General features: G+C 47.9%; 1 protein-coding gene across 2 annotated transcripts in view; it reads right to left on the bottom strand.

Annotated features, from left to right (window-relative positions):
* The window catches only part of LOC144772249 (uncharacterized), a 214,218-nt gene that overhangs the window by 106,590 nt on the left and 86,567 nt on the right, over positions 1 to 21,061 (bottom strand). Inside the window, exon 5 of one of the 2 annotated variants that reach the window (XM_078656465.1) lies at positions 13,732 to 13,812. The exons of the other annotated variant lie outside the window; for it this stretch is intronic. Coding sequence (XP_078512591.1) covers positions 13,732 to 13,812 — 81 coding nt within the window. The remainder of the gene's footprint in view (positions 1 to 13,731; positions 13,813 to 21,061) is intronic. 2 annotated transcript variants of the gene reach the window in all.

Raw genomic sequence — 21,061 nt, 5'->3', positions numbered from 1 at the left:
TCTGCGGGGCATTTTCAGGAGATGCAAAGAGTGAGAATGGGGTACAGCTTTGTCTCATAACTTCCATTGTCCTTATACGAGTTCCACAATCAACATTTAATATATCCTTTCACTTCAGTGTTCCACTCCTAAATGATCTATGGTGTGAGGGAGAGTCCCGTGGTGCAGAGGGAGTCACGGAGGAGTGCTGCATGGGCTGGCGGGGCTCCCGTGTGGAGAAGAGAGCCCCGCGTGCAGCTGTCAAAGACCCCCGAGAGCGAGTGGACCCCTACCGGAGGGGCAGCCAAGACAGTCCGGTGAGTGGGGGTTCATTACTGTTAGGGGGGCGGCGGGGCACATTGCAGGTGCCCGCCCCCCCCCCCCTCCTGCTGGTGCTAACTTCGTTTTGGGCCACATTTTGGGGGGCATATTTCATTCTAGAGCGCCCGTGGCTCCAACGTTGGGGCACATTTTGTTTAAGGGCCCCAATGGGGGCTCCAAAAGCCAGTGGTGCCTACGCTAATTTGTACTAGGGGGGCATATCTGATTCCAGAGCCTGGGTGGCTCCACCGTTTTGGCATATTGTGTTCAGAGCCCCGTGTGGCTCCAACAGGGGCAATGCTTCAGCAAAAAGACAACTGCATGGCTCATGAGAGCGTGCACCCCTGTGTCAAGTTAACCCTAGCAAGCTGTAGTATTTTTGACCCCTACCTCAGCACAGACGACAATCATGAATGTGCACGGCAGCCTTTTGTAACATTGAGTGAGACACAGAGTTAAGCCCAGAGGTCAGAAGGGCACACTTATTTTGAATACGCTACAAGGAATAGACAGTGGTGGCAGAGATACTGATTTTAGTCAGCATAGCAAGAATGTTTTTTTTGGACCTCTTATCTGCTCAGAAGCAGGCCTAATAGGCTACTCTCCTGTTTTAAATTGTCATCCAGTCTCCTGCAACTGTGGCCTTTGCTCATCTCTGCAGGCATGGATGCAGAGTGTCGGTTGTCTGTAGTTCCTGTGATCAGGCCCACACTGGCTTCAATTTTGTGTGATAAAAATCGTACCTAAGATGGAGGGTTGGGGAGCCCAGGCAGCAGATATCACTTACAGGTGTGTATGTGTGTGGTGCTGTGTGTGTGTGGCGCTGTGTGTGGGTCTGTGTGTGTGTGTGTTGGATTTTTGATTTTTTGTAAAGCGCATGGTTACCCTGGAGCGTCCTAGCGCTGTACCACTGGGGAACCCGTCTGGCTTTCCCTGTGAGATGGTCCCATTACTGGGCATCCCCAAGGTGAAGCCAGGCATCCCCGGCGGTGATGGGGCCGGAGTGGAGATTAAGCAAGCTATTGCCCAGAGTTGCAGCGTGGGACCCCATGGTTAGAGTGGCACCGAGGCTAGATTTATCGGGCCCGCTGACATTGGTCCTGCACCCGGCCGCGTCGGGAATTGAACCCCGGTCCCGGGCCTACCTCAGCCTCCGGTTCTGCCGCCTCTAACCGTTGAACCACACTTCTCCACTGGCTCTGTGTGTGTGTGTGTGGGGGGGGGGCTCTGTGTGTGTGTGGCTCTATGTGTGTGTGTGTGGGTGTGTGCGTGTGTGGGTCTGTGTGTGTGGGGGGGTCTGTGTGTGTGTGGGGGGGTCTGTGTGTGTGTGTGTGTGTATGTGTGTGTGTGGCTCTGTGTGTGTGGGGACTGTGTGTGTGTGGGGCTCTGTGTGTGTGGGGGGCTATGTGTGTGTGTGTGGCTCTGTGTGTGGCTCTGTGTGTGAGTGGCTGTGTGTGTGTGTGGCTCTGTGAGTGTGTGTGTGTGGCTCTGTGTGTGTGTGTGTGGCTCTGTGTGTGTGGCTGTGTGTGTGGCTCTGTGTGTGTGTGTGTGGCTCTGTGTGTGTGTGTGGCTCTGTGTGTGTGTGGCTCTGTGTGTGTGTGTGGCGCTGTGTGTGTGTGTGGCGCTGTGTGTGTGTGTGTGTGTGTGTGTGTGGCTGTGTGTGGCGCTGTATGTGTGTGTATGGTTCTGTGTGTGTGTGTGTGGCTCTGTGTGTGTGTGGCTCTGTGTGTGTGTGTGCGGGGGGCGCTGTGTGTGTGTGGCGCTGTGTGTGTGGGTCTGCGTGTGTGTGTGTGTGTGGGTCTGCGTGTGTGTGTGTGTGGCTCTGGGTGTGTGTGGCTCTGTGTGTGTGGGGGGTCTCTGTGTGTGCGTGGGTCTGTGTGTGTGTGTGGGTCTGTGTGTGTGTGTCTGTGTGTGTGTGTGGGTCTGTGTGTGTGTGGGTCTGTGTGTGTGTGGGGGTCTGTGTGTGTGTGGCTCTGTGTGTGGGGCTCTGTGTGTGTGTCGGGCTCTGTGTGGCTCTGTGTGTGTGGGGCTCTGTGTGTGTGGCTCTGTGTGTGTGTGTGTGGGGGGGCTCTGTGTGTGTGTGTGGGGGGGGGGCTCTGTGTGTGTGGGGGGCTCTGTGTGTGTGGGGGGCTCTGTGTATGTGTGTGGGGCTCTGTGTGGTGCTCTGTGTGTGTGGGGGGGGCTTTGTGTGTGTGGCTGTGTGTGAGTGTGTGGCTCTGTGTGTGTGTGTGTGTGGCTCTGTGTGTGTGTATGGGGGGGGTCAGTGTGTGTGGCTGTGTGTGTGTGTGGGGGGGCTGTGTGTGTGTGTGTGTGTGTCTGTGTGTGGGGATCTGTGTGTGTGTCTGTGTGTGGGGCTCTGTGTGTGTGTGGGCCTCTGTGTGTGTGTGTGGGTGTGGGTCTGTGTGTGGCATTTGCGAGAGATTAAGCTATTGGCATTGTAAACGACAATGCCATTTGTTTATCTGTTTTCAAATGCAACACATAAATAAAAATTTTGTCATTTACAATGCCAATAGCTCTAACTTTTGCAAAGGCGAGTCCATTGCATTGTAAATGCTTGTTGCAATGATGTAGCAGAATTGAAAACCATTGGACTGGAGAGCTGCTTGCTGCTCTTTACTTGTCGGTTTGAAATTACCTAAAGCTTACATACACGAAAATAATGATTACTCCTAACTTTTATTAATTGAAAACATGTCTTGATGACTTTAAATCTCACACCTAGAGTGTGCCATATGATTTTTTTACAACTTATGTAGAAAGTTGTGTGATAGACTTTCAATAAACAATCAAACAAATAACTTTGCGGGTTATTGATAGTCACACATTTAACAATAGTGCGCTTGTAGGCAGTCTGTGACCATTGTTGTTCTAATCATGCTTCTGGTAATATTTTAGCAAAACGGGGATGCTTTTGGGTTGTTTACTTTATCAGGTAGTGAATTTCGACTTTATTGGTCTCTCAGACACACAGTCCCTAAACATGGTTTATCGTTTTACTTTTTTCAGAATTTGTGAAGTCTAAATACAGCATGATCACTGTTACTAAAATTCGAAATATATCTGCTTAAATTGTAAGTATCGCACTTTGGGGCTAATACTATCACTGAGTGTTTATCCACTTTTGTAGTGTTCATCAGTTACAATCCGAACTACTATTGAAGTCGGCTTTCTTTTCAAAGATTCAGGATTATTACCAGGGATATTGTATCTTATTTTGTTACTGTTCTAGATTCTCAGATTGGGTACGATCTTGCCATCAATTAATGTTGTGCTCTATTTGACTTTATCGTACTTTCTTTACATGTTGCAGCGTTCCTAAAGTATCTTTTGGCCTATCCCCATTCAACTGCTTGTTGTACTTGGGACTATTTTCACTTTTTGTCACATTTATTTGGTTTTCGTGGCAAAACACGCAGTGCTGCTGTATCCTACGCGTGTCCCTTAGACACCACATTTATTAAACATCTGGATAAATAATGTCTCCATTTTGTATACTTTCTGTTCTTTTCACTAAGTTTTCTGTTTGCCACTTATTTTGGCGCAGTTCTTCGAGTATTCATGATACCTACTCTGTTTAGTTTTGCTTTTAGCATTTTCATGTAAATCATATCTTATTAATTGCTATAACATTTACAGGTTTTTCTCAATTTTTCTTCTTCTTTTTTTCTGTTACTTTTCCTTGTAATTCTTTTCTCTATCATCTAATTCTCCTTATGGTTATATAATCCTTTCCCATCGATGCTCTGCATTTTAACAGCTTTTGCTAATTATATGTCTTTTGACCCTAAAGAAGCAAAATGTAAGTCGTCAAGCATGTGTTGGCCTTGGAAGAACTTTTGAATCAACAACAATAAAAAAATCTTGATTTATTCATCAAATTATTACTCATTAAGCTTCAGACCTAGAAATACAGTCAGGGTTTACTAGGGCGTTGTCCTGTTATCCCCTTTTGAGGTCAGTGCCAAACCCTTTCGAGAGCCTCTGATCCCCTCCCATTCTATGTGTAGCAAAAAGTTCCATGATCTAACCGTACACAGCTGGAAGAAATCTGGGTGCCCTCCCCTGCTGCGTCAGGCTGTGCAGCCCAACGCGTGAGTCTGTGATCCCCCTATGACTCAATCATCAGCAACCAATGGGGCACCACCTCTAAAATAAACTTCTGCAGTTCAATGAATTAAAGCATGAGACAGAACTATGAATTTCCAGGCACTGAATGCAAAATAGGAATTATGGAAAATGTTAAAGACACGTCTAGTAACATCTTAACAAGTGCTCATCTGAACAACACAAATACAAACACACACAATGGTGGCAGCCAGACAGGTGTTCAAAATTACATTGACACCCGAATGGGTCCCACAAACACACTGGCACCTGAATTAGGGCTTGAGCTACAAAGAAGAATGCACCATCACCACAGCAGTGGTAGGTCTTTGATCAATCCAAAACTGACAATTGACCATGACAAAATGATCTTAACAACTCTCTTCTTTTGAATAAGGTATACTCTTAATTCAAAGATATCTTTTGTTTGCTATTTAAATTTAATATAGAAAACCAGAGCAAAAAATGGTGAACATGTCAGTAAAAATCCAAAGTCGACAGATATTTGAAGAAAGAAAAAAAAGATTCTCCACATATCATCGGGAACGCACACAGTGCTGAGGAATGTGCCCAGGCATAAACATGGAGGTTTGATCTACATATGGGCTTACAAAGCAAGAACGTATACCGTTTCTTATTTAAAATAATACCTCTTCAGAAACAGGAGCTTGAGTAGCAACCTGGTATATATACCATATATTGCCAGGCTCATAAAAAAGGCAGTCATCCTAGAAACATGAATCTTTCGCATACACACAGGGTGCCAACTGGTCACTGTAGTCATGTGCGTCGCAGTGCCCACTTTCACATTCACTGAAACTTCCTTGATATCAGAATAAACAAGTAAAACAAGTAATACAAATTCCCATAAGCAATGCAAATGCACCATCCTGCCCCAGAACACTCTGATGTCTTGAAGAACATGAAACGCGTGGTTCCACAGACAGTAGCATGGCGCAAGTGAGGGCAGGTACCTGGACAGACATCTTGACTGAGCCTGCATGATTCCTCCAGGATAAACTACGGGGACTGTGGATGGACGCCTCTTCTTCCCAAGAGAGGCGGCCAGATGGTTACAAGACCCTGGCAGACTGCGTAGTAGCTTGATAATTGTAAGCCTCCCCTAATCCTGTCTTACAGTAGCACAAAGGGAGTCCACATAGGCAGATAATAATAAAGAGACTTCTATATTTTTAAGGTATGTTATAAAACGAGGATAAGACTTACACAGCCTAAAAGGAGCGGGTAACGTCTAGCCTAAACTGTCTGCATCAATGTGATAAGGAACACAGGAAAATGACTCACAGCAGGGGCCCCCATCCTGACTCTTGTTTTTAGATCATGTCAGAGTGTAGGGCTTTCCCCCTCATGGTCTGAGTCCCATATTGTTCCTATATTTAGAAAAGGTGATTGTAACTGCCCTGCAAATTATAGACCAATTTCCTTACTAGATTCTCTGGTTAAGGTTGTGGGCAGTGTAAATCTAAATAGACTGCTAAGTTAGGCAGACGATAATAATAAAATCTCGTACCTACAATATGGCTTCCAAAAAGGATCAGGGACTATCGACCAAGCTATCAATTTAAACCTGATTATGAGCAAGTATGCTCGAAATAAAGAAGATCATTTGTTCTTGGTCTTTGTCGATCTTTCGACTGCTCTTGATTCAGTAATCCATGATAAACTTTGGCCCGTTATGACCTCAATGGGAATTGACCATATAATCATTAGTTTCCTGAGATAATTATATTCTACAAGTTGTGCCAGGGTACGTTTTGGTATTAAGGGTGAATGTACCCGTTCGTTTAATATTGAAAAAGGAGTTGGCCAAGGGTGCGTGCTCGCACCATTTTTATTTAATCTGTATATTAATAACCTAGGTGACACCTTGCCAACTTACGTCTGGGTCTGCCACAAATTAAACAACACCCAATACCCGTCCTGCTCTACGCGGAAGACGCAGTTCTTATGGCGCGTACTCCTATGGCCCTGCAATCAATCAATCAATCAATCAATCACTACATTGATAAAGCGCGCTACCCACCCGTGAGGGTCTCAAGGCGCTGGGGGCGGGGGGGGGGGGGGGAAGGTGCCGCTACTGGTCGAAGAGCCAGGTCTCGAGGAGTCTTCTGAAGCCCAGCAGGTCCTGAGTCTGTCGTAGGTTGGTGGGGAGAGCGTTCCAGGTCTTGGCTGCGAGATGGGAGAAAGATCTGCTGCCGGCGGTGGCTTTCTGGAAGTGAGGAACTGTGGCGAGGGACCTGAGGTCAAAGGAATTAAGGTCATGTCCCTGTGATAACATGTCGAATCAATCAACGATTCACATCTGTTTTTTCTGTGAACTATATACTGATTTGAGATCTTTTATCGTTCCTTTACTGAAATCTCTAAACTTCAAGCAATGTAGACCAGCGTTTTTATATTGTTTCCTAATCTGTTTATATGTGTGGCACTAGCAAGGTTCCTGAGGGCTGTATTAACTAGAAGAAAGGGCGAGGTTGGCTGAGCGGAGGTTTCGGGTGGGGGTGTGGAAGCGGAGACGGTTGTTGAGGTATGTGGGTCCGGTGTTGTGTAGGGCTTTGTGTGCGTGGATGAGGAGTTTGAAGGTGATCCTCTTGTTGACGGGGAGCCAGTGCAGGTCTCTCAGGTGGGGTGTGAAGTGGCTGAGTCGGGGGATGTCGAGGATCAGTCGTGCCGAGGCGTTCTGGATTCGTTGAAGTCGTCTTAGGAGCTTGGTTGTTGTTCCTGCGTAGAGGGCGTTCCGATAGTCGAGTCTGCTGGTGATGAGGGCCTGGGTGACTGCTTTTCTCGTGTCGGAGGGATCCATTTGAAGATCTTGAGTAGCATGCGGAGGGTGTTGAAGCAGGACGCGGAGACGGCGTTGACTTGCCTGGTCATGGAAAGGGTGGAGTCGAGGATGACTCCCAGGTTGCGTGCGTGGTCTGTGGGTTCCGGGGCTGTGCAGCAACTTCTTGATAACTTTGTGCCCTTTATGGAAGATCTGTGGCGGAGACTTAATAGAAGTACAACTTCTGTAATGAAGGTAGGCAGAAGCTCCATCAAAATGCGCAAGATTAGGGTAGGGAAAGATGTTATTCCTCGTACTCCCACTTTTACATATTTGGGTATCTTCTTTGATTGCAAGGGAAATTGGAAAAGTGCCATTAAATTTAAAAAAACTGCAATTTATTAGATCTATTGCGGCCTTGTGCAACTTTGCTTGGAAAATAGGCTGTAAACAACCAAAAGAAATGCTAAAGATTTATAATGCAAAATGTAGATCTATTGCTATATAGGGCTCAGAGTTGCGGGGTTACGCAAACCTAGAATTACTAGAGGTGATTGAAAATGCTTTTTTAAAAAACCTTTTCGCACTTCCTTTTAGTGCTCAAATTATGTGTGCCATTCTGAACTGCGTGCCATTTATTTAACAGATTTGATAAGAATACAGCTAGCCCTCCTTTAGCACAAAATCTGGACTTCAGATCACCTGGAGTTCAATCGTGCCCTAGTAAAGGACTGCTGTGATTCAGATTGTTCCTTAAATATTCCATGGCTAAAGTACATTAGGAACTTCATGGTAGACAACAGCCACCTGGAATTTTTTGAACAACCGGTCTCTTTGAATAATATAACAAGCACTTAAATCAGAATGTTTAAATCACCTTGAAGAACTGAGATTAGCAGTGGAATTAGTTAAACCTTCAGTTCAGTATAACCAAATGGTTTTAACTACTTGCTCAATGTAACCATATCTTTTTAACGTTTTAAATGCGCAAGATAGATTTGTTTTAACGCGTTTTAGATTAGATATATTTTATCGCCTGACGACATTTCCAAGAACTAATAACTGGTCAAAGGAATTAAGGTCATGTCCCTGTGATAACATGTCCAATCAATCAACGATTCACATCTGTTTTTTCTGTGAACTATATACTGATTTGAGATCTTTTATCGTTCCTTTACTGAAATCTCTAAACTTTAAGCAATGTAGACCAGCGTTTTTATATTGTTTCCTAATCTGTTTACATGTGTGGCACTAGCAAGGTTCCGGAGGGCTGTATGTGTAACGCTCCTGGCTGCCCACTTTGCACATATTGAATTGTGACCGAATTGCTCGTAGCGCTTACTGCAAAGCTAGCATTGTTTACTTTTCCAAAGCCCTGCTTGTGTTGTTTTCGTCTTCGCTTTTTGCTGCCACCATTTTGTTGTCTTGCCTCCCAGCCCCTCTCTCCACCCCGCTCCCGCCTCCCAGCTGACCCCCCCTCGCCCCTCCCCCATCCGCCACCATCCATATATGACAGATGCCTTCACGCGCAGCGTCCACACGCAGCGGACGCGCCCCATGCGCGCCGAAGGTGCGCCAAAGGTAAGCCCGTCTACGCCCGCAAAACGCACTCCACCCGCATAACGTATGCCGCCGCTACCCTCGTTGCCCTTAACCCCGGACGCACACCCCAATGCTGCGAAGCTGCTCCAGGACTCACCCATGGTCCATACGCCTGCCTCTCCTGCAAGTTCGCCTGCACCTGGACCCACACCGAATTCACTACCTCCAAACTCAGCCCCAACTCCAACCACCTGAAGTGCATCCTGCTGAACAACCGATCGGTCCACAGACACGCCACCGAACTCTGGGACCTACTCGACACTACATCGCCGGACGTCGCCTTCCTTACAGAAACCTGGATGAACGCTTCATCAGCGCCCGACATCGCGATAGCCATCCCGGATGCTTACAAGATCATCCGGAAAGACCGCACCAACCAAACAGGAGGAGGCATCGCCATCGTCCATAGGAACACCATCCGAATCACGACCAGCTCCGACGATAAACTCGCGACCGCCGAACACCTTCATTTCCAGATCCACACCGACCCCAGGACCACACTTAGAGGCACCCTCATCTACAGACCACCAGGAACTCGCACACAATTCAACGAAGACATCACCGACTTCATCAGCCCACATGCCCTCACCTCCGAGAACTACATCTTACTAGGAGACCTCAACTTCCACCTGGAAAAGAAAAACGACAGCAACACCACCACCCTTCTGGACAACCTGGCCAACCTCGGACTCAAACAACTTGTTGACACCCCCACCCACCTTGCCGGACACACGCTCGACCCTATCTTCACCTCCAGCAAACACATCTCCTTCGATCACACCACAGCTCTTCACTGGACAGACCACAACTGCGTTCACTTCAGCTACAAAAAGACCACGACCCACAACCCCCCTCAACCTATTCCTCGAAGAAACTGGAACAAAATCACCACCGACCAACTCTTCACATCACTAAACCAAAACCCTCCTGCCACATCATCGGACCCGAACGAAGCTGCCACCGAACTCACACAATGGATCACCCACAGCGCTAACGTATTAGCACCCTTGAAAAACCATCAAATCAAGCAAAACAGCAAAAAAGCCCCCTGGTTCAACAATGACCTTAAGAAATCCAAGAAGCTCTGCTGTACCCTTAAGAAAGCCTGGAGAAAAGACCCAAACACTGTCACCTGGGTCACCTTCAAGGATGCCACCCGCAAACACCACCAATTGATCAGATCCACCAAGAAATCAGCATTCAAAGATCGACTCGACAACAACGCCTACAACAGCAAGGAACTATTCAACATCGTCAAAGAATTTACCAACCCCACCGCCGGCTTCAACGACATCACTCCCTCCCAAGACCTCTGCGACTCTTTAACCTCCTTCTTCCACAACAAAATCGCCGACATACATAACAGCTTTGAGAACATTTCCAATGAACAGTCCACTCCACCCTCCTCCGAACCTAAACCGCCCTCTAACAACCTTAGCGCCTGGAACCCAATCACCACTGAAGACACCATCCGCCTGATGAACTCCATTCACTCAGGATCGCCAACCGACCCATGTCCCCACCACATCTTCAACAAAGCAGACTCCATCATCGCACCCCATCTCCGCGATGTCATCAACTGTTCCTTCAACTCCGCTACCTTCCCGGAAAGCTGGAAACATGCCGAACTCAGCGCCCTTCTAAAGAAACCCACAGCTGACCCCTCTGAACTTAACAACTACCGCCCCATCTCACTCCTCCCATTCCCTGCCAAAGTCATTGAGAAAGCCGTTAATGTTCAGCTCGCCGCCTTCCTGGAATCCAACAATTCCCTCGACCCTTCACAGTCCGGCTTCCGAGCCAAACACAGCACCGAAACCGCCCTCATCGCAGCTACAGACGACATCCGAACACTACTGGACAACGGAGAAACAGTTGCCCTCATCCTACTTGACCTCTCCGCCGCCTTCGACACAGTATGTCACAGCACTCTCATACAACGCCTCAACAACGTCGGAATACAAGGAAAAGCTCTGGATTGGATCATCTCGTTCCTCACCGGAAGAACCCAGAGAGTCCGCCTCCCCCCATTCAAATCAGAGGCCACCGAAGTCATCTGTGGTGTACCACAAGGATCTTCACTCAGCCGCACCCTCTTCAACGTATATATGAGTCCCCTCGCATCCATCGCGCGACAACACAACCTCAACATCATCTCCTATGCAGACGACACCCAGCTGATCCTCTCCCTCACCAAAGACCCAAACACCGCCAAAACCAACCTACACGAAGGAATGAAAGAAGTTGCCGAATGGATGAAGAACAGCCGTTTAAAACTAAATTCGGACAAAACGGAAGTCCTCATATTAGGATCATCCCCCTCTGCCTGGGACGACTCATGGTGGCCACCGGCCCTGGGTACAGCACCTATACCTACAGATCACGCACGTAACCTGGGCTTCATCCTAGACTCCTCCCTCTCGATGACCAGACAAGTCAACGCAGTCTCATCTTCATGCTTCAACATCCTACGCATGCTCAAAAAAATCTTCCGCTGGATCCCCACCGAAACAAGAAAGACAGTCACCCACGCACTGGTCACAAGCCGACTGGATTATGGAAATACCCTTTACGCCGGGACCAACTACAGAAAAAACTCCAACGCATCCAAAACGCCTCAGCCAGACTCATACTGGACATTCCCCGTCACGCTCACATTTCCGGTCACCTAAAGGATCTCCACTGGCTCCCCGTCAACAGGAGAATAACGTTCCGTCTCCTCACCCACGCACACAAGGCCCTCTACGACCTTGGACCCGAACGCCTCAACACACGACTGTCCTTCTACACACCCACCCGCCAACTACGATCATCCAATCAAGCCCTCGCCGCAATTCCGAGCATCCAAAGATCCACCATGGGAGGAAGGCCAAAACCTGGAATTCTCTCCCCACTCACCTCCGTCTTACACAGAACCACCTCTCCTTCAGAAAGCAACTAAAAACCTGGCTATTCGATAAATAATGCACCCACCCTCCCTCTAGCACCTTGAGACCCTCTGGGTGAGTAGTGCGCTATATAAATTCTTGAACTTGACCTTGAACTTGTATCAACTAGAAGAAAAAGAGATATTGCACTATTTTAAACTCTGACTGTTTTTAAATGATTTATTTTTTTGGTTATTTTTTAAATATATTATTGTTATATGTGTTCTTTTATGATGCACTACTGTGAATCGAATAAAGATGAATTGATTTATTGACTCGCACCAAACCAGCCAACTCGAGGCACCACATAATCATTCACCCAGACAGGACCAGTAACACTAATCCATTGTATGAACACAATGCCCTCTGCTTTACTGATGAGGCAAATACTATGTATCTAGCATATGCCTGTCACTCATTTCTAAGCGAGGACAAGCAGCAGCCCAAGAATGTCTCTCTGGGTGAATATACGATTGTATAAGATTTCATAGAAAAACAATTTCATTGAAAACAATTACTGAGAAACAATTTCACCTAAACGATTTCTTGGAAATTTACAAGGTGAATGGCCTTTACCATTTCATAGAAAACAATTCATAGTATGTGTTTTTTCTAAATCCACTTTAGCACAATTATTGTTTACTGTGTAAATAAAACAGTAGAAGGTCTAAACCTTGGGAACATTTTTATTGACAGTATTTATTTCAGTGCTTTACTTCATGGGACATTATTTTGGATTTATATCTTTTTCAACAATTACTTCAGATATTTTTAATTTGCAGCCCCCTCATCCTCATCACCCCCAAACACAATTCCACCCCTATTCTCCTCACAACTCTTAAACAATCATCCATATCTACACCTTAAATTCCCCTCATGTCACCTAAACTCCACCCATCTCTGAACAGCAAACTCCACCCATCCCTGACCCCTAAAAGCCCTATCTAATCTTACCTCGACCCATCCTTGAACCCTAAAACCCCTCACTACCTCTAAATTTCACCCTTTCCACCCACCCTCACCACTCCTAAACTGCACCGATCCCGACCAACTCCCCTAATTTCTGAACGCTAAAAAACCCTCACTGCCACTAAACACCACTTTTCACTAACCCCTAAAAAACACACACCACCCTAAACTCCAACCATGCCTGCGCCATAAACCATGTCTACATCTCAACTCCCCCCTTCCCTGAACCCTGAAGGCCATTCACCATCCTACACTCCCTCTATTCCTAAACCCTAAACCTCATTCTGCCCATAAAATCCATCCCTGTTGGACTCCTAAAGCACCTCACCACCTCTAAACTCCACTCATTCCTGAACCCTGAAAACCCTTCACCGCCCCTAAACACTACCCATCCTTGTTCCTTCAAAACCCTCACCAGCCTATAACTCCATCCATCTTTGAACACTAAAACCTCTTTCTGCACCTCAACTACCCGCCCCTGACCCCTAAAAAACTTCCTACCTTAAACAGCACCCATCCTTGAACCCAAAAACACTCACTACCCAAAAACTCGATGTTTAATGTAATTTTTGATTTTTCCTTAACATTATCTTTCATTTACAAAATGTTCCTTTAATTTTCAATTTTTTTGTATTTCCTTAAAATCGTATTTTCTTGAAATTGGGGTTCTAGGATTTGGTTTCCTCCAATGTGGTTTCTCAGTTTTAGTTTTTCTATTAATTCCCATACATCAGAATATACAGCATAATCCTGCAAACTGTACTCCTGCTGCTTCTGTTCAATGCTCCTTTATTCATGCGTATTCTGCTGCAATGAGGAGAGCAGGTGCCCATCTCTAGTTGCCAACACCGCCCTTTCTACTCTGTTGCTGAGCGAGGCAGAGTGGTAGGTCCTATCCTGCTCATATGTAAGTTCTCACTTCTCAAAAGGTCGCTCAATGTCTAACACCATTGGCTAGAAACTGGTGCATTGTTTATTTGAGGTGAGAGGAAGAACTGTCCCACCACAGTAATGTAAACACCCAGAGTGTGTGCACTTCACCTGAGCTGGGGCAGGTTGGGCTTTCTCTTCCTTGCAAGAAATACTCATCCAACAAACACGGATCTGGCTCGTGTTCTGTTCCTAAAGGATTGACAAAATTAGGAAGAATTATTTCTACTGAGGAAAATAATGTTATTACATTTTAAATCTTGATGCATTGTTATTAATACAATAGCCAGAGAATTACTCAAATTCCTCTGCTAGCCTCTCCCCACTAGGGATGGTCTTAGCAGGGTTCGCCGTATAAATTAAATGATCATCGGCTTACACATTTATCTTATTCCTGAATTATTCCTGAAACCCTGCGAGCCAAATGGAATGTGAAGCCTGCCAAACTTAAGATGAGTTACCTTTACACCCTCAATAAGATATTTTGGACTCCCCAAAAAATTGCGAGGTTTGCAAAAAAACAGGTTCTTGGTTGCAGAAGCTGTGGTTGCCCCGAAGCGAACGATGAGCATGTTTTTCACCTGTATTTCACTATCCAGCTTCTGGGAGACCGTGAGTAAAATCATGGCTGGTATTTTGAGAGTTACAATCAAGGTAAGCTCCACACGTGTCAACACTGCATAATAATAATAATAATTTCTATTTGTAGTGCGAACATATCACCCCCTTAAGGGTTTCAAGGCGCTGGGGGCCGTCAAGGAGATTAAGTAAGCTATTTGCCCAGAGTCACATGATGCCGAGCTGCTACCAGCGCTGGGGAATGAACCATGAGGCCCGTGCTCGGGAGTCAGCCGCTCTGGCCGCTGCGCCACACTTCTCCTCTCACACAATCTTCTCAATAGATCTCAGAGGTATCTGCTATTATAACTGTTGCTTCTTGCTGGAAAGGAGATCTGCAAAAAAGGCTAAATCCTACATCTCCTTCCCATGAGGCACGGTTGACTGCCATTCAGCAGACTTGTAAATTAGATCTCGAAGGACCCCATATGGGGCAGATTTTTTAGATTGGAAGGCATGTTGGCTCCGCAAAACCGACCAGTCCTATGATTAAACCAATATGGCAATGTGATCCGGGTGTCACAGCACGCTTCTTTGGTTGTGACAAGTATATGCACTAGGCTTGTGGCTGGTTTCATCGTTCTTTTGCCGGACATAAGAGGCCAAAGAAAAAGTGATGGGCACACACTGTCTAGTGATGGTACAACAAAGGACACGGGAATCTTTAGTCTGCTATTGCAGACAAAGGGTCTGATTTAGATCTTGGTAGATAGTTTACTTCATCACATCCACCGCACTACACATCCCATTGGATATAATGGGATTTATATTTCCGCAAACAAGATATCCATCACCGTAGTGATGGAGTAACCCAACCGCCGAGATCTAAATCAGGCCCAAAGTCTAAAAAGATACAGAAGTAGTCGAACATATTCAATCCATGGAAAGGCTGCCCCATGTTATGGATGATGTTGTACACACTAAAGACAATAAAGAAATCTGGATGGTGGACTATAGGGAACGCGCTTGGATGTGGCACATGGATGGGTTGTACAATCTAAAGACAATAATGAAATCTGGATAGTCGACTATAGGGAACGCGTTTGGATGTGGCACATGGATGGGTTGTACACACTAAAGACAATAAAGAAAGCTGGGTGCACGACTGTAGGGAACGCACATGGATGTGGCACATGGATGGGTCGTATACACTAAAGACAATAGAGAAAGCTGAGTGCTCGACTGTAGGGAACGCGCTTGGATGTGGCAATGGATGGGTTGTACACACTAAAGACAATAAAGAAAGCTGGGTGCTCAACTTTAGGGAACGCGTTTGGATGTGGCAATGGATGGGTTGTACAATCTAAAGACAATAATGAAATCTGGATGGTGGACTATAGGGAACGCGTTTGGATGTGGCACATGGATGGGTTGTACACACTAAAAACAATAAAGAAAGCTGGGTGCTCGACTGTAGGGAACGCACATGGATGTGGCACATGGATGGGTCGTATACACTAAAGAAAATAGAGAAAGCTGAGTGCTCAACTGTAGGGAACGCGTTTCGATGTGGCACATGGATGGGTCGTATACACTAGAGAAAGCGCAGTGCTCGACTGTAGGGAACGCGCTTGGATGTGGCAATGGATGGGTTGTACACACTAAAGACAATAAAGAAAGCTGGGTGCTCAACTTTAGGGAACGCGTTTGGATGTGGCAATGGATGGGTTGTACACACTAAAGACAATAAAGAAAGCTGGGTGTCCGACTGTTAGACCCGTCTGCTTCTGAGAGTCCCCTCACCACTATGATTTCTTTTGTTCCCCTGTACCTCCCAAAATTTGTCGCTTTTTATTTATCTACCAGGACCTTTTATGTGTTGTTTCATGGGGTTAGATGTTCCTTGACGCCCAGTTGCTCACAAGGTTTGTGGCACCTATTTACAAGGCGCCTGGCCCAAACCTGTGGCATTACAAGCTGGGGTTGTCAACCTGTGTAAATGAACTTAAAATGGTGGACACCCTTTTTCCTCATGTGAAGTGACTCCCATTGGAGCCTTCATGAACCCTGGCCTTTTGAGGTTTTGGCGCCTTTTGGTTGGCGCACATTTCTGACAGGAATTCCTTTATTTTCCTCAGGTACACAAAATGGCTTCTCTAGAACCCCAGTACGGTGGCTGTGAGTGTCCTAAATACCCCTCAAGAGTGCCGTGTCATTGTCACAGCCAGAGATGGTTCTAGAACCTTCTGGCTCGTGCCAGTACCCCAGGGCACTGGCTATATAAGGCCCAGTCCCTGGCGGCCATTTTAGAAGAAGATGATGATGATGAAGTTCAGATTAGAGAAGAGATTCCAGACTTGACACCAGATTGACACCTGTCCTGTTGACCCCTGAGAAGGCTGGTAGCGCAGGCAGTAGAGCAGCAAAGGGTTGCTGGCGTTGTGTCTGACTGGCGTTCCAGTCAGCTACGTGAGAAGTAATCTAGCGCCTACAGCGCCTGCCCAGCGAGTACCTCATTGCCCCCAAAGACTGTGGCCAGATTCGTGTGCCTCTCCGCCGCCCCCCGGTGGTGAACTGTGATCGACTTATCGAGTCGCGAGGCGAGAGCAAGTTCGCCGCGACCGCGATCGTCAGCTGTGCCCCCCTTCGTGTCAGGTGCCTCTAGAGGGGAGCTCGGACGTCTCCGAGCCCCACCAGCGTAGAGCGCTTCCTGCGCAGATAGAAGGTGAGGTGGTGCGCCGGGGCGGGGAAAGGCCGGCCTTCGTTGGGCGGGACTAGCGTCTCTGCCACTCCCCAGTGACCCGGGAGCTGTAGCTGTGGGCGGGAACCCCCCTGTATGCGGAAGTCGGAGGGAGGTCCGTGGAGCCCCTGAGAGCCCCGTCGCTAACGAGAGGAGTGCTGTGCCCGACTGAATCGTATCTTGACTGCAGCCGATGTGAGGTGGGCCCGTTTCCTCATAGTGAATGCAGCGTTGTGAAGGAACTGTGAACCGGCATTTATTTGACTGTGCGCGAAGGTTGTGTGACCTCTCCGGCAGCCCGTTCGTCAGTCTAATGACTTTGAACTGGTGCCGCCTGTGCTCAAGTGGTGCTAAAGCCCGTAGGCGCGCATAGACTTCACCGGCAAAGCAGAGATCCTATCCCGGTGACCGCCGAGTGCAAATGATGTATTTACTATGTTTCCTTGCCTTCTAGATATACACGCATACGCCTTGAGTGATTATTAAAGAGTCCCAAACCTTATTTTGTGCTCAGAGAAGCCGTATACCTGGTCATTGAAAACAGCATAAACTGTAAGAGTTATCTTTCCCATTTGAAACGTATTGCAGATGTAATGATTCGAAAGTATTTAATTGGTGGCAGCGATACCAGAAGAAACATGTGGTTGCTTATTTAAATGAACAATATTTATTCTGATATTTATTCTGATATTTATTCTGATATTTATTCTGATATTTATTCTGATATTTATTGTGATCCTCATTCCTGAGGTTATTCTATTTATTAATACTATTTATTACCAGAACTGTATGACCAAAAGAAATGTATATGTGCTTTCCCAGACAACCCTATTTACAACAAAGAGCTTTTATATAAAGGAATCGTATTTTTCTACAGCAGTGGTGTGGTGTCCTTCTTTTTGGTGTGGATGTACAAGGAGTTATTATTGGGTCAGAGCCGGATTAACACTACAGCCTTCACTTGCCTTGTCACTTGAGCCAAGCTACCCCCTTTGTGCTGGGCTTGCCCATCGCAGGTCCAGCATAAAATTGGTGCTCAGCGGGTGGGATTGCGAGCCGTGCTTGTTTTGAACCCCATAATAATTCAGTGTGCACCACAGGTACACACCCGGAGTTTTCTCCTAGCGGCCCTCAAATTCAACGTTTTGCTTTTTCCAAATTCTTTCCTGGAGGTGGGTGGAAGTGACCCTCAAAGTTCTTATCCTGGTCACCTACTTCGGGGTGGTTGTCCACACTTTTCACTGACAAGATGGAATTCGAAATGTCAGAGCTGGAGACCTATACTGTGGCACAGCTCAAGGATTTCTGTCAGGAGAGGGGAGTGTTTGTCAGGCGAGGGGCCAAAAGAGAGGAGATCCGTACTAGTCTGCGAGCATGGGTGGAAGCACACACGGAGGGAACGGTGGAGGAGGAGGAATCGGACAGAGGTACTGTCATTGATAGGACTGCGGAATGTCCCCGGGGGTGGGTGAGATGTCAATCAGCCCCAAGGCAACCTCACGGGAGGGCAGCAGTGTGTCATTGAGAGGGTTGTCAGAAACCGAGTTAGCTGACAGGAGAGAGGAAAGACTGTTAAGGTGGGAAATAGCAAAAATGGAGTTGGAAGAAAGGAGGGAGGGGAGGAGGCTGGAACACGAGTTCAAGCTACGAGAGCCTGAATTCCAGGCCCCTAACATCACTCCGAAGGGTGTCGAGTCAAAGGAATTTGCCAGGGAGCCCAGGCCCCATTTACCCAAGGACGTAGTCGCCAGTTATACCGCTGGAGATGACATAGCCAAGTGGCTGGCAGCCTATGAGGTCTCCTTAAGAGCCCATGGGATCCATGAGAAGCATTGGGGTGGTGGATTATACCGGTACATGCCTCCGACAGGTAGGGATGCCCTATTGGCCCTAGACCGGGAGGAACAGGTTAATTACCCCGCCATGAAGGTGGCGCTCATCAGGAAGTTTGGGTTGACCCCCGAGAAATACCGGCAAAGGTTTAGGGGCAGCCACAAGCTGAGCTCACAGAATTGGGTTGACTTCCTGGATTTTGCCAAGAAAGCCCAGGATGGGTGGGTCCAAGGTAATGAGGTGGAGGACTATCGAGGGTTGTACGACCTGATACTCAAGGAACATCTACTCGAGAAATGTCTTCCCGAGCTGAGGCAACACCTGGTAGACAGCAAACTTACTTGCCCCCGTAAGCTTGCTGAGGAGGCGGACATTTGGGCAAGTACCCGAGTGTCCACGAAGGGGACGGGAGGAGATTCGCAGAAGTCCAAACAGGGCGCTCCCCAGAAGAAAGAGGGGGGAGATAACAAGAAGCAGGAGTTCTCCAAAGGCCCCCAAAATACCTTTAAGGGGAAAAGTTTCTTCTCCACTTCTAAGGCTAACCCGCAGAAGAACCCTAATCCTGGCCAGAGTCAGCAGCCAAGGGTTATCCATTGCTATGAGTGCGGTGGTATTGGACATTATAAGGGAGACGTGAAATGCCCAAAGAGACCACCCCCTCCCACTGGAGGAAAGGCCCCGGGAGTCGCTAGTGTAGCGCTCGGGGAGGAGATGCCCTTAGTTAAGGGGGGGGAGTGGGCGGGTGTCACCTTAGTGTCCCTGGGTGATCGGGAGGTGGTTCCAAAGATCCAGGTGCCCTCAAATACTACCAAGTATGGGCAATGGGTCACCATCAATGGCCATAGAGGGGAAGCTCTGAGAGATACAGGAGCCAGTATGACTATGGTAAGGAGTCATCTGGTGTCCTCGGAGCAGGTGATTCTAGGCGTACTTCATCCAGCCGCGATGGCTGACGGCAGAATGGGCCACTATCCTGTGGCCGAGGTTCCCTTTGAGTGGGGAGGGGTTGCAGGTTCACTTCGAGTAGCCGTAAGCCCCGCCGTGCCAGTCGATTATTTGCTGGGCAATGATATGGAGCACAATGCTTGGAAGGAGGTGGAATACCGGACTCATACTGAGATGCTGGGTACACCTGATTGGGCCTGTGTGAGTACCAGGTCTGCGGCTGCTCGGGAGGAGAAGTCGCGTGGGTTGGAGCCTGGAACAATGGCCCACCCAGCTGCTGATGAGGGAACAATTCGAGGACAGGAGGAGCCTGCCTCGATGTCCATGCCCCGTGAGACGGATAGGCCACCTGTAGAGGTGGACCCGGAGTCCGCGGAAGAGGACATGGTTCCGTTGGAGGACTTGCCTATCCCCGCTGAGTGGCGAATGGAAGGAGGACCATCCAGGGAGGAACTGAGCAAGGGACAAAGGGAATGTCCCACCCTCGAGGGTCTGAGGCAACAGGCTGAAGCCCAGGCAGCAGGTAACGAGTCTGGGAACTATCGTGTTTACTGGGAGGATGGTCTCCTCTACAGTGAACCCAGGGCGCCAGTGCACGGATTGTCACGGGCCCTGGTAGTCCCACAGTGTTACCGAGCCTTCCTATTAGAGTTGGCTCATGAGATTACCTTGGCAGGACACTTGGGTCAGGACAAGACCTTTGCCCGGCTTGTCCCCCACTTTTATTGGCCTCGAATGAGGATGGCGTCCGACACATACAGTCGGTCGTGCGTGTCATGCCAAGCCAGTGGGAAAACAGGGACGAAGCTGAAGGCTCCCCTGGAACCACTTCCCGTCGTTGGCACCCCCTTTGAAAGGATGGGCATCGACATTGCTGGGCCCCTAGATCCACCTACATCATCCGGTCACAGGTTTATCCTGGTCCTGGTGGATCACGCCACAAGGTATCCAGAGGCAATTCCTCTGAGAACCATTACTGCACCAGTAGTGGCCAAGGCCCTGATGGGGATCTTTACCCGAGTGGGATTCCCCAAGGAAGTTGTGTCCGACAGGGGGACCAACTTCCTGTCAGCATATATGCGGGCCATGTGGAAGGAGTGTGGAGTGACTTACAGGTTCACCACTCCTTATCACCCACAGACCAATGGTCTTGTGGAAAGGTTCAACCAAACCGTGAAGGGTATGCTCAGAAGTCTACCCGAAAGCCTGCGGAGGAAATGGGACGTCCTCCTACCCTGTTTGCTCTTTTCCTACAGGGAAGTGCCGCAAAAGGGAGTGGGCTTCAGCCCCTTCGAGCTTTTGTACGGGCACCCTGTACGTGGACCTCTCAGCCTGGTGAGGGACTCCTAGGAAAGGTCTCCCCGG

The sequence above is a fragment of the Lissotriton helveticus genome, chromosome 8 (assembly GCF_964261635.1).
Source record: "Lissotriton helveticus chromosome 8, aLisHel1.1, whole genome shotgun sequence".
NCBI lineage: Eukaryota > Metazoa > Chordata > Amphibia > Caudata > Salamandridae > Lissotriton > Lissotriton helveticus.
This window is presented reverse-complemented; position numbering and strand designations above follow the sequence as displayed.